General features: G+C 38.7%; 1 protein-coding gene across 1 annotated transcript in view; it reads right to left on the minus strand.

The window, feature by feature from the left end:
- Nucleotides 1–2,787: 2,787 nt before the first annotated feature.
- Nucleotides 2,788–14,982, minus strand: part of LOC140240548 (prokineticin receptor 1-like) — a 33,436-nt gene continuing 21,241 nt past the window's right edge. The window contains exon 2 of the mRNA XM_072320313.1: nt 2,788–3,550. Within this exon, the coding sequence (XP_072176414.1) occupies nt 2,788–3,550 (763 nt within the window). The remainder of the gene's footprint in view (nt 3,551–14,982) is intronic.

Here is a 14,982-nt window from a genome sequence, read left to right on the forward strand (position 1 = left end):
TAAGGCCTGGTTACTCTCATGGCTAACTTACACTAATATTCAAGAATTTGAGTATATTATTTAAACATATAAATCGTTTGAATAGCTACAAAACCAAGATGAAAAAAAAAAGAAGTTGAACGAATATTTAACTTACTCTCACGTCTTGACTATTTGCCGAAATTGAGATAATCTACAGGAACGAATTTTGGTTATCCGTTTTGATAATCAATGAACTAATTGTGAATGAATAACGGGAAATCAATCATTTCCTTATAAGTGAATATTTATACTTCATTGTTGATACGTTAAAATATGTCCTCTATATAAGAAAGCATTTGAGATTTATGGAAATGTCAGTCATTGTCAGTGAAGGAAAGCCTTAATACATTAATGCTGCAGTGACCATAATACGCTATTTCAATACTCTTGCTATGCTTCCATTTTATTACATAATTTCAAGACATTAATCTATGTTTTTCCGCCAAAAAATATTTCTTTTTTCTCAAGACGGAAGATGACTGTTTCAGCCTTAATTGGATATCATATATATATATTTCATTCCTGAAACGCGCATGATCTCAATAAAAAAGAATTATATTCCTAAACTACTCCTTTATTTCCAAAATATTGAATATTGTTTCCCCCAGCTAACAATGCACACTTACGATTACAATATTCAACGATACTTTTTCCAAGTGCACTCAGCCTTACCTCAAAACTAATACAATCAGGACTGGATAGAAAAACATGCAAGAACTTTTTTCTGCATAAATGAAATAACACGACACTAAGTGGCTACACTAACGACATAATATCACTGTGATCAAATAATTTGAGAAAACAAACCAATCTTCCTAAAGTGTGAAACCGTTGGAACAATTATTTCCTTCGCACGCTACTGTAGGAAGTACGCTAGAGGGTAATGCAGCTATTCGTAAAATGGACCCCATGCCCGAAAGGAGGGGGGGGGGGGCGATAATTGAATAACGTGAGAGTTCACTTCAGAGAAAATGTGGCATCGTAATTATACACAAGAAAAATGATGAGATTAATGCAGCAGCATTATGAAGAAAAAAAAAATAGCTCGAGATTTGTGTATGCGAAATAAGGTGTGGGATTTTTGCTTTTGCTTGTGTTAAGACGGCATAGAGCACAGATCCAGCAACAGAGACCCCGTTTACAATGCAGGGCCGGTTTGTAAACAAACAACTATAATTGGGAGCGCGCTGGTCGCAATTTGGTACCGCATTTGGCCCAGTTTGCATTTACAGTGAGAAAAGGCCGGGCTCAGCCGCGGCCGAGACTTCCTCCAGAGCTTGGCCAAATGCACGGCCGATTTTGGTACCACATTTGGCCTTTTGCGCGTTTACAGTGAAATGAAGGCCGGGCTCGGCCGCGGCCGAGCCCGGTCCTTTCACTCACTGTAAACGGGGTCTCTCTTTTGATCCCAAGATGTCTCGTTTGTGTGAACCAAAATTGAGCTTGTTCGGACTCCAAAGTTGCAATGAAAAGAAACGAGGGCGAGAAAATGACTTTTCCCCAAATCTATGCTCTTAAGAATCTCATTTTGTGTTTGTGTTCGAGGATTTGATTTGATTTGATTTGATTTGATTTGATTTGATTTGATTTGATTGTTCCACATCTCAAGCACAAAAATCATGACACAATCGATAAAACATAAGACATAACGTCGTGATCAAATGTCAAAAGAGAAGACAATTTTACAAACATAAATGTGGGGGACCTACTAAGAAGCAAAGCTTGTATAAGCCAGTTCGTAGTTCCACTTTGCGCATGAGCAGAAAAAGGTCATTTGTACCAAGAGGCAAGTTGGTTTTTAAATTCACTGAGATAAGCATCTGTCATACAATGATTATTCATGCAATCCTTGTAAATGTCAGTACATCCACCTGACAACAAACCTGGTATTTGGCAATAAGAATAAAACAGTTTTTTTAATGCATTCAATGCAAAGCAATGAAATGGATGCTTCCCCGACGTTCGATTGACGGACCATTCTGGTCACCTGATCTACGCAAGTTCATTCATTGTTTGAACACGAATTTCATGAATTATTACGTCTGGCAAGCTTACCGGTACCCATAATGTCTCTTTGAAAACGATTGAAAACGATTGAAGTGCCTAACCAAATGAGAAAAAAGAAAGGTCATTTGTACCAACGTGCCCATGAGCTAATTACGAACTGGCTTATTTTATAAGTCTCACTAAATAACCTAATAACAAAAACTATGAAAGGAAAGAGTGACAGAGACAGCAAAAAGAGTAACAGAAACAAACAAAGAGAATACATTAGAAGATACCGAGATTGGCACCTGTAATAATTATGTTTACAAGATTCCTCGTCACCCCAGCAACGTAGCTACGTAACTGTAACAACGTGTAAGATACACATGATATCTGATTATTCAGGAATAGCCTTGGCATGAGCGAATACGTTAGAAGAACGAACAGAAAACCTAGACCCCAGGATGTGTGATATCACAACCTTGTCCCCAGTTCCTTGGCAGGGACATAGGTCGCAGTTGTCAAACAGGTAGGGAAATGATGAGTGTCAGCACCTCACGCCAAATAATGATTTCAAGATAATAAGGACTCAGAGGGCATTCTTTATCATATTCGTTATAAACTTGACGAATTGCTGAGTGAAATTTTCTGTGATCGGTTCTAAATTGCTGGTTTCATAGGATTCACATTTGTCTTTGACACAAATTTTCCGATGCGGTGAAGAGGCAATAGTATTGTCTTGAGTCATACATGTATTCATGTTTCGTTTTTAATTTTTCCTCATGTCTGATACACCGAGGTCCTGGCGGTATCCTGCGTCAGATCGCCTCTCCCGTTTCCATGGTTACAGGCATCATAATTATTCGACGATCCCTTGGCGACCTGGGATGGACGCGAATAGCGCACTCTCACGGTGGACTGTGACGTACACGTCCGGTTCGCCGGCGTAAATAACTGGAACACACACTTGCGAAAGTTGACATTGAAGAAGATGTAGATGAGCGTGTTGAACATGCTATTCAACATGGCTAGGGCCTCGACAAGATAGAACATTGTGTTGAACAGTTTGTATTTAGAGTCCTCGCTACTCGGTAGATAGAAGTCCCGGGCGATAGAGAAACCATTGTAAGGCGCCCAGCATATGGCAAAGAGAGCCACTACGATTATAAGCATCCGTATCGTCCTCCTCTTCGACGCTTCCGCGGCAGCCTCCTGCTGCTCGGTCATGTGGTCGCACGGAACCTGCCGGAACCACAGACGACGAGCGATGAGGAAGTAGATGACGCTCATCAGGGTGAGCGGGATGCAGAACTCGCCGATGACTAGGAAGAGAGTGTTGGCCAGCAATGCCGAGTTCCTCTTCCAACCCGTCTCGACGCACTGGATCACCTGCCTGCCGTCGGGTTTCGTGTCGACGTGCGTCTCGGTGTTAATGGTGCTTGGGATGACGACGGCCGAAGACACCACCCATATGAAACCCAGGATCGTCATCGTCGTCGAATGCGTCATTCGAGGGCGTAGCGGGTTCATAATCGTCAAGTACCTGAAAGCGGAGGGGAAAAAGAATATGAATTATGCAGAGTTTCGTGACGCCATTCCGTTCAGCATGCCATGCCATCATGAATAAGGAAACACAAATTAGTTTCATGAGCTTTCCTCTGAAGATGCGTTTGAATCTCATGACTCAATAATCATGACTTCAAAAGAGAGGACATTCATGAGATTGAACTGGTCTGCCTCACTAGGATGACGGGCTGATCTCGCAATGAGATTCACCCCATACTTTTACAACAGGTTGAAGAGTTTGCATTCGAAATGTGCAAAATCGACTGCCTTTCGTGCAACCATGTTATATCAGGCCTCTTCAATCGAACAACGAGCGAAAGAGGTAGACAGACAAACAGACAGAGACAGAGAGGGAGAGAAAGAAAGATAGAGAGAGAGAGGGAGAGTAAGAGAGATAGAGATGGAGAGAGAGAGAGAGAGAGAGAGAGGGAAAGGAGAGAGAGAGAGGGGGGGGGGGGGAGGGAGAGAGAGAGAGGGAGAGAAAAGATGGCTCGCACGAACAGACCATATCATTGATTAGTGGAACGTGTAGTCATGTGTTTTCCCCGGGCGAGCCGAAATCTACTCTAACAAGCAACAAGTTTGGAAGAAAGCACCCCCGCCTTCTTCATACCTCTGACATTTACCAAAGACTCCAAGAACATCTTCACGCTGTTGTTGAAGGTTACCCACTACTCTCCGGAATGAAAGTTTGGCAGTATCGAAGCACTTCTTACGACACTTCAGTAAAAGTTGCTACCTATATGACTTTCATGATACCACAAAACTACAAGGTATGGAACGTTAATTGAATAGTGCTCAGCTAATCCATGTGTGTCTGTATTGAGGCATCTGACATATCCGTCATGAAAAATTTTCCAGACTCTCGTATTTAGTACTTTTTTTTTCGCCGAGGATTTTTACTTCTTTTCACCAAGACATAATCAAACGGCTAAAGCAGCATTTCGCATTATTCTAATGGCAAGGGTTACAATAAATCGTTTTACTTGTAATGATTAAATGATTAAAGAACAGCTTTTTTTATAGATTAGTCATTGTTCATGTTTACTCACTGCGTGAAAAATTAATTGAAAGATGTATGCATGTTCTTATTGATGTGCTTATTAATTCATCAAATATCTATCTATTGATTGATTAATAATTGATTCATTGATTCATTCGTTCTTTAATCTAGTTCACTTAGTTAAGTAGTTAGTGTGTCATATCTTTAGCGAGCTCCTCAGGAGTCAAGGCACTCATCTTCGAAAAGGCCCTACCTCACAAACACTGAGCGCAAAGACAACATTAACATTTGTTCTTTTTTGTTATTTTGGGTGATTTTAAGGCAAGTTTCATATTCTTACGGCTGAAATATGAGATTTTTGTCATTTCTGTATACAAAATAAATGAGAAAATGTGAGAGCATGACATCGTCAACTTGCTAATGCTTATATTCATAAGTACTGGTCAAGAAATGTTTTCAAAAAAAAAAAACACCTGAAATTTCAGAATGTTATATCTTCCTTATTTCTTCTCCGACTTTCATCATTTTTGTATCGTTCTGTAGGGAATATTTTTCTCTTTCCTTTGAAGTTGATGTATTTTGGGGGTGGATTTCCTCTTTAACGGTGTGCAACTCACGACGGTCGTGTCAGGATTTTGTCATGCATGTCAAACCACGTGCGTGCTTGGGTGCGTGTGTAAGGTTAGTCACGCTCCCCATGACGCGATCGATGCTTCGCTCTTCGCCTCACTGAATTGGACCCGATCCCATCCGCGGTATTATTTCGTCAGCCTCCCGATCGTACTCGAAAAAGGGAGCAAATATGACTGAAATAAACCGCCATGTGATTCGATAACCAGAAATATCCGAATGCATCCGGAGACGTGTTGTTTATCATTTTCTAGAACTCTTTCTTGTGGCGCCTCGTAGAAGTTCGATGACGATAATATCTATGTCGGTATTAAAAACATGGGCTTCTCTATCGCTAGCTGTGAACGTGTTTGTCTGTGTTCTGGTCTAAACAAAATAGACGGTGATTCGGACTTTGTATAACACCTTTTTATCATTTTTGATTTCTTCTAATGCAAATTCTTCCTGATCAAATGAAAATTGCTAAGGTTGTCCCTTTATTTAAAAAAGGAGATGATCTTGATGTCAGCAATTATAGACCCATTTCTTTACTTTCATCCTTATCTAAAATTTTAGAAAAATTAATATTTAAAAGAACAATTAATTTTCTTAACTCTCATAATGTTTTTGTAAACTCTCAATTTGGGTTTCGTCGGAAACACACCACTATTCACGCTCTATTGAAGTTTATTGATAATGCCGCGCATACAATAGATAATCATTCACATCTTGTTGGTATCTTCCTGGACTTCTCCAAGGCCTTCGATACAATTAATCATGACATTTTATTTCATAAATTGTCACATTATGGCATAAGGGGGAAGGCCTTGGAGTGGTTCAGGAGTTACCTGCAAAACCGAAAACAATATGTATCTCTGAACGAGAATAACTCAAGTTTCAAATTTGTTAAATGTGGCGTCCCTCAGGGTAGTATATTAGGTCCTTTACTTTTTATTGTTTACATCAATGATTTTTGCAGATCATCTGATACACTCTCATTTATACTTTTTGCTGATGACTCAAATGTTTTCTTTTCCCATCAAGACCTAGTTACTTTAATTGACACCGTCAACTCTGAATTGAAAAAAGTGACTCAATGGATAAGAGCTAATAAATTATCACTTAATCTTCAGAAAACTAAGTATATGCTTTTTAGTAAATCCATAGAAACATTAAGCACATATCTTATTTTTGATGGTACTCAATTAGAACGTGTATCCCACATAAAATTCCTTGGTATTACAGTGGATGATAAACTTTCGTGGAGGCCTCATATTATCAACATAAGTAAAATAATTTCACGAAATATTGGTATTATCAACAGACTTAAGTTTCACATTCCATCGTCGTCTTTGTTAACGTTGTATTTTTCTTTAATATTACCTTATCTTAATTACGGAATTTTAGCATGGGGTAGCGCCCATCAAACTTTATTAGATAAATTATTATTATTACAAAAGAAAGTACTTCGTATTATTTGTGGGGTTTCGCCACGTTCTCATTCAGATTCATTGTTCATTGAATATAAGATTTTAAAAATTAAAGATTTGTTTCTTTTTCAACTGGGCCAGTTCATGTTCAATTATAACACAAATGCTCTTCCCAATATTTTTAATTCAATGTTTCCACGAAATCAATCTTTTCATGATTATCCTACTAGGAGCTCTAATGAGTTTCGCTTACCCCTTTTGAGAACCTTATTAGCTCAGAACACATTTATATACATCGGCCCTAAATTTTGGAATTCATTAGGTCCTGAAATAAAAAATTCTTCATCGTTATATATTTTTAAGCGTAATTTGAAATCTTTTTTGTTAAATTCTAGCTAAGATATTTATTTTCATTACCTATACAGGTTACAGCAAACATGAGGGTCATCATCGGTTATTTAATTCATTATTACGCAGTGAAAAACGGCATTACTAGGCAATGAAATACGGCATGTTATTTGCATAATTTCTACACAGCTGTGTGCAGTCACCAGCTGTTCGAAGCACCTCATCAATTCTCTCTTCCGTTTCTCTTGTTCAGCGTGTAGGCATTCTCTATCTTTCCTCTCCCTCCCTCTCCCCCCCCCTTCTCTCTCATTTCTCTCTCTCTCTCTTTCTTCCTTTCCCTTTCTTCCACTAATTCTGTTTTTGTCCCATTCCGTTCGATTGTATCTCCTTAGTTTAGTTATGCCATGTTGTTGTGCATATGTGTAATGTATTTGTAATTGTATGTGTATTTTTGGAAGAAATTCTTGAGTGGTCCACAACCTACAAGCACTGCTTTTTAGTGGACCTCTCAGTTCTCTTTTTTTTCCCTCCTCAAAATATAACTTTGTATTTTCCCATATGTATACATGATTCATCTCTATTAGTTTGTTGTATATCGTTAATCCTTCGCACTTCGTACTGTATACATGCTTATGATGGATTTTCTGATTTACCTCGTGTTATGTTTTGTTGGAAAGAAAATGAGAATGAAATAAATGAATTGAATTGAAAAAAAAAAAAATTAAATGTTTGTGTAATTGTGTTCACACATGCGTTGGAATTGGTTGAAACCAGGGTCCCGTTTTATAAAACTTGTTATCAGTGACAACTGCCACATTCTTATGACAAATTTGCTCTCAGTCAATTAGATGCAAGGATTTCGGTAGCTTGAAACAACGATCACAACTTGTCACTGATAACAAGTTTTATGAAACGGGGCCCTGGTCCGCACATCAACACTCGGGTCAGCTGAGGTTGTTTAGAACCACTTTCCATGGCGATGAATGACTGTGGCATCACACTTTGGTACTCCATACAAGGAAGGCAAGAGAGGTTTGCAGTAAATATTTAGGAGTGAATATCTATGAAAGTACGACACATTCACCTGAGAGTGCGCATTTGTGTACAAGAAACGTCTACACAAAAAACAAACAAACAAACAAACAAACCACGCTATAGAGTATCGGGATGTGTAGTCAAGTGAAATTAATGAGATTTTTCGATGATATACAGGGGGTGAAATGACGTCTCCCTTTAAGGCTATGGATCGAGCCCGCTCATCGTACTACTCTCTGTCCCTTTGTATGAAAGAAAGTACCCCGAGGAGAAACAAACTGCTCATCAGAAGCCTCAAGATGAATACAGCAACAAATCATTTTCAATTTATTTACTTTTCCGGTTCGAATTGTTGCTACATGTACTACCAGATTGCATGGGGAATCGTGTACACTGGGCAAGGTTGACATGCACTATATGTCTTCAGATAGAGTGAAATGTATAAAGGTCAAACTTGTTCGCTACTCTCTGCTTGAGACCTGAATGATGCTAGATTTATCTTGTGCTTCTTCAGTCTTTTTTTTTTTGTATCTTTGCATGGCGTGTCTTCAAAGGCTGTACTTTTCATTCGGAAAGCAGCAAGCGGATCCGAAATGTTAAACATGACTTGGAAATCCCGCAGGGACGCTATCTGTTGTGCTCTGGACTCACGGGCTGGCCACCGCCTCGAGTATGATCTCCAACCCGCCGGCGACCCAGAAATGAAAAGAAACAAAAAATAGGGAGAAAAAAAAAGAAGAAAAAAGATGAAAAACCCAAATCAATATCATACAGAGTCTGTCCTGAGCCAGACAGGTGTTTACTCTTTGTAGCGATGATTGGACAACTCGCGTATAGAGAGGTTCCATCACGACGAAGGAAGCTCAAAGAAAAAGAAAACTAAAACTAACCTCAAGTTTGCTCCGAGCTCCCATGATGACAGAACATGACGTCAGACGGGAATGAAAAAGTGACGCTATTTCCCCACGGATTCTTTTTTTTTTCAAGGATTCATTTTTTTCTCTCTTTTTTGCCACTTAAAAGGCTTTGCTCAAGAGTTCTAGTTTCAAGGGGGATGGGGTCTGCTGCACAAGTAACACATGACCACGTTGAAAAGAAAAAAAAAAAGATGATGAAAAGCTGGAATAGATACGTATAAGAACCGCGCACGTGGGAGCCGGCGATGTGTAGCTATAGTAGAGGGGGGTTTTAATCAGTGCGCACCCACCATTCGCTCCAAGGGTAAAATGACGCCATAACAACGCTGTGAGGTCTATACGTAGCATATTGGGATAGATGAATGACGCGTGGGAGAAAGGAGCGAACGCACGCGATGAATCGAAGCCGCACCCATACTTGTATACTACGGTACTATCAGGATCGTTTCGCACTATCGATTCTGGCAATCAGTTATCCCAGTTTTATCGTATATAATATGTGTGTAGAGTGGCAATAGATTTTGACGGTACGATTACTTTTTTAAAACGATGGTGTTATCAGGATCGCATCCCCAACGCAGGGCATCTCGCGTGGTGACAATCTGTCTGTAGAATGAAGACAAGATGCCCATTGATAAAAACGACAGAATAAGGCACGTCTCATATGTGAGTATCAGCGTGAGAAGAGAGAGATGGAGTAAAAGAGAGAGGGGGGGGGGGGTGGGAGCGGGGGAGAGAGAGAGGGAGAGGGAGATATGTGGGAGGCAGCGGGAGATAGGCAGAGAGAGAGAGAGAGAGAGAGAAAGAAAGTTTTCATTGATCGCAGATCATAACAAGTACAAAAAGAAGAGGGATGCCACCATATCTTCGGTTTTGGTATCGCGAGCATTACCCGGCTCTTCATCGATGTTCCCTGGTCTCAGAATAGACAAATCTGTCACTCCATCTCAATGGCCAACCCATCAAAATGAAGATGGTAGAATTTCACTATCGCGTTGACGATGAGAATCCAGTCAATATTTTGAGGATGGTGACTGGTGACTAGTCGACAAGTACATCAAGACAATGGCACACTACACGCAAAAATAAAAGAAGATGAACAGAAGAAATGCCACATGAAAGTATTGTGGGCCATCAACACCTGTCTGAAGGGATACTGCAATTAGACATTTTTCCTTTCAATACCCTCCATCCCCGACTCCTCCACTCCCACACGATTAAGATAAACAAAGAAACCCGAGAATGTAGCAAATGTATTCGGTTTCAGACTGAAACACGTACAGTATGGTGATAGGTTTATGAACAGAAAACGTAACCTCAAGGAATTTATAAAAATACGGCCTGTACGCTATCGTAAGGTATGTATAAATTATATACCTACATGAAGAAACGTCAAATTCGAAATCACACTATAAAGCTTTTATTTTTTTTTTATATGCTGCAAAGGTTTGCGCCATGGTACAGTAAATTGTAGACTTTCGGCCTCTACGTCGGCTTGATGTTTCCCTTTAAATTCTGTCAGACATGTTGTCGCCAGTAAGATCCGACTTTTTTTACGGCTGCGCACTCTTTCGAGAACAAACCGTGGCTGTTTACATCCACTTAAAGCTGCAGCAGTTTAAATTGAATAGTCGGCGAAAGGTCAGAAATGCAAATTAGCTCCGGGGCACACCCAAGACAAACCCTTCCTCTTCCCTCCTTTTCATATGGAAGGAAGTAAAAAGGTCAAAATTTTGGACAGAAAGCAAGGACCAAGCCTTCTGCGATGAGAACCGTCCTTCTGACTACTGACTGTCCGAGTAAGTTTATCTACAGTTGAACAGCCAAGGGCTAGCGGACGAAAGACGTCACAAAGCCAAATATGCGCACAAATATTCTGAGGAAAAAAAAATGTCATTGTGAAACACTATAAAAAAAAAAAAACCCTGCGTAATAAGGTTTAGACATCATAGGAAGTGGCGCCACTATTTAAATAAAGCGTAGGCTACTATGATTTGTATTAGCTGGAAACGCAATTGAACAAGAATGAAATATGCATGCGAACAAGGCATATCAAATTGAATATGGATAACCTACACCATGTATTCAATATAAATGTCCCTGCCTATTGAAAATAATGATATATTGATGCGATACCACATTTTGCTTTGGCTTGAACTTATACGAATTTTGCTGGACTTTTTTTTTTTAATCCTGTGCACATTATCACATAAAGGAACGTTTGTGTTGTTTCACATAGAAATTGCATAATGGACTGTACTCAGAAAATGTTTTGCGTTCGGCTCTCAAGAACTGCAAAGATGTCCCGAAAATGAAGGAATTTAATTACTGGCAAAGAAACATTTAAAGCATGACGTGCTTCAATAAAACTGAAACCAAGTTCATGCTGTATCCACCAACATTTTATTTCGGCACACAAATTTTCGAGCGATTCGCTCTTTCTCAAGTGTTGAGACTGTTCTCTCAGTATCAACACTTCAGAAAGAGCGAATCGCCCGAAAATTTGTGTGCCGAAATACACTGTTGGTGAATACAGCATGAACTTGGTTTCAGTTTTATTTTTGATGATATATATACATATATATATATATATATATATATATATATATATATATATATATATTATAGGTTATAAAGAGAATTATATACTCCAACAAAACTAATACAAACTTAAGGCAAACGCAAGATATGATATTACATTATTTTATCTATATGAACATATGATTGATAATAATAATGTCATATGAGCACTGTGTAGGAATAATGCTCTGGTGGTGTACATTGTGCATGTTGCAAAGGAAGGAACATGCCATGCACAGATAGTAATACGACTCCCGACCAACCCCCGACGACAGCCTACGGTTCATGACAATTTAATATATTAATATGTCGTGCACTTGAAATGCGTCTTTAGGGCATCATCTCCGCGAAACTTGATCTGGCGTCCGCGGTTAGGGGACAATAGATAAGATTTCTCACTTGGCTTGTCCAAATAAAATAGATTCATTCCAATAAAACATTTAAGGTAGAGACTTAGATGTTTTAATTTTCTTATTTTTATATTTGATTCATCGACCGTTGACCTATCAAGTTCGCATGATATTAATCACCATGCGATGGAAACTGTTAAGTTGGCTTTTAAACTCTAACTTCGCGTGTTGTAAAAGATGGGAATTAATGGGATTATATAAGACAAAGTCTTATGTTTCATTCGATGAGAAGATTGAAAAGTGTAGTTTAATTGTTCGTTTTGTTTCGTATTTCCCTACATGTTACACAATCATGACCATATAGTTCCATTGGTAGAGTATTGTTCTCATACGTAAATATCGCAATGAAGCGCTATACATATTCATACACACAGATTTCCCTTCAAATAACTACTTATACTTGCTTTGTTATAATCCTAATGTTCCGCATCAAATCATAGGAAACAAAACCATTTTAATGATGTTAAAAGTAATAAAAGTGTATGGTCCAAATGGAAACTTCCGTATATACTGTATAGTATAAAGTGTACGCTGCTTCTCTAAAACTGGATATCGCGTGAAAACTCAGAGCTACTATCTATTGGGTATATCATAGAAAACCTGTGATGCTACTCAGCTGAAAACAATCTCGTGCCAACCCCTGAAATATAGAGAAAGAGAGTTAGAAAATAAAAGCGCTGTCTAGCTACCTAAAAGCATGGAGAGAAAGAGAGTACTATAAGTGGTGAGGAGAGAAACACGGTGAACTGCCCGGGGAGTGTTTGTGCAGGTGTATACCCGCCGCGAACATCGTGTAGTCCAGTCTCGCTGTCCGTAGAGTCATCAATAATTCTAATTAGTGAGGTTTTTCGTAGGCGGACTTTTCCCCTGCCTGCATATATGAGAATATCAACGAATTTTAATCCTACTGTGGGCCAACCTCTTCACTCTTAGCAAAACAAATGCAACAGATTGTCCCTTATGCCTAGCTGCGTGAGAAGTTCAAGCATGTTTGTGTGGATGGTATGTGTGTGAGTATGCGTGAGGGAGAGATAATTTGTGCGGGTATGATTGTGTTTTCAAGAGTCTAACTTTCATTGAGCGCGTGGGCTGAATGTCTCATGATGTATCCTGATGACTTTAACTAATAATTCCATGATACATTATGGTAGGTGAGGGGTTTGAACACGCAGATGAAAAATATTTCATAGCTTTCACATTTTTAGTACTGGATATAAACAATCTGGGACACACTTTTGGTTGAAATTGAAGCTTTAAGTTGAAGTTGAAGTTGAAGTTAAAGTTGAAATTTATTGACTCAACGACCCTCATGGGGTATGGGAGTACAATACCAATTGCAATTTATTATGTACAAAATATAATAATTTCAAAGAAAATTTATCATATACAATGCATAACACAAATATATACAAGATATCAGCATATCAATAATACACTTTGCATAAAAGTATGTTATGAATAAAAATGTAAATCTATATCTATAAAATTATGAACTGGAATCTTAAGAAACTTCTTTTTTATTTATCAAAAACTAAGAAGCAGAAATATCGAGGGAAAATATGAATGGCTAAATTGTAGTACGCGAAAAATGTAAACAGCAAACACAAGTAATACACACACACACACACAAATAAATTCTTTCGTTTTTCAGTGACTTTCTCAGTTACTGATCAAACTAGTTGAACATCTCATATTCGTATGTATGTATAATGTATATGAATAGAAATATGTATAACAAAGCATTGTTGTAGTCAGTCTCCGAAATAGCGTTATTGCCAAGCATAAAAGCAGGAAGCCAGTGTTTTTCCAATCACAGATACACATGGGCGTCACGGGGGGGGGGGGGGGGGAGGGGGCAGCGTTGGTGCGAACGCACCCCCCTTTTAGTCCCTTTAAGAAAGTTTTACTTATCAAGCAAGGACGCACAATTTTTTTTCTGCTTGTCAGCTTAAGAAACCCGGAAGTCGAATAAGAAAGTTGCGCCAAAGGCTTTTTTTTTTTTTGCTTGATAGCTGATGAAACCCGGAAGTCGAATAAGAAAGTTGCGCCACAGGCTTTTTTTTTTTTTTCGCTTGTTAGCTGATGAAACCCGATGCGCTTAGAAACACCGGTATAAATCGCCATATAAATGCAACCATTCTTATTATCATTATCATTATTATCATCATTATCAATATTATTATTATTAAGTGGAACCAAAAATATAAACCCACCCCCCTTGAAAAAAAAAAAATGGTGACGCCCCTGATGAATGAAGAGAGTGCCAATGTCCGTCGTATATGAACTGAGCTCGTCTCATTGCCAAACGATACTCAGCGCAGATCGATAATTTAGCAAGTTTCTCATCTACGACTGTCTGCTCCCAGTGTATACAGGAAGTAATAAAAATGGGGAGGTTTCCGTCGTCAACATTATAATCGATCCTAATCAATCACGTGAAATATCTGATTACATCGAGCCGCTTTAATCTGTAAAGAGAATTGCGAATCAACCTTAGAGCATTCATCTAGGGTTACTTGCAGTTTTGAACAATTAATGATATAAACTTCAAACGAGAGAATGGATTCCTTTCATGTAAATTCAGATTCATGTTGAGAAAAAGAAAAATCGATATGTCTCAGCGTGATTGTGATAACATTTTAATTGAGGCTTTCTGTCAGAAGGAAATGCCATTCTTGTTATTTGATTAAAGCGATGTTGGTCAGCAATATGTTCAAAACTAAATTAACAACACTTACACAATTACCACTCGTATTAAAGACGATATCTAGCAGGGTAAAACACTCTTCATGCAATTGACAAGAAACCTGCTCCGTTGAGGCATCTTCCTTTTTTTTCTTTCTTTCTTTTCATTTGCCACAGAGAGAAGAACAATTAAAGGAGACCTCCGGATGATTTTCAGACTTTTGCATTTGAACAACTATAAATTAGTTACACCGGGCACATAGTTTCAGAATTCATAGTGATTGGGTTGAGGAATAAGAATGTTTTCAAAATTTGCAACAAATTGCAATGAACAAGGATGATGACGTGGCAGCCTCACCACAAGAATGCATGAGTTGGGGCTCAAGGAGGCA

The sequence above is a fragment of the Diadema setosum genome, chromosome 17 (genome assembly GCF_964275005.1).
Source record: "Diadema setosum chromosome 17, eeDiaSeto1, whole genome shotgun sequence".
In the NCBI taxonomy this organism is placed as follows: Eukaryota; Metazoa; Echinodermata; class Echinoidea; order Diadematoida; family Diadematidae; genus Diadema; species Diadema setosum.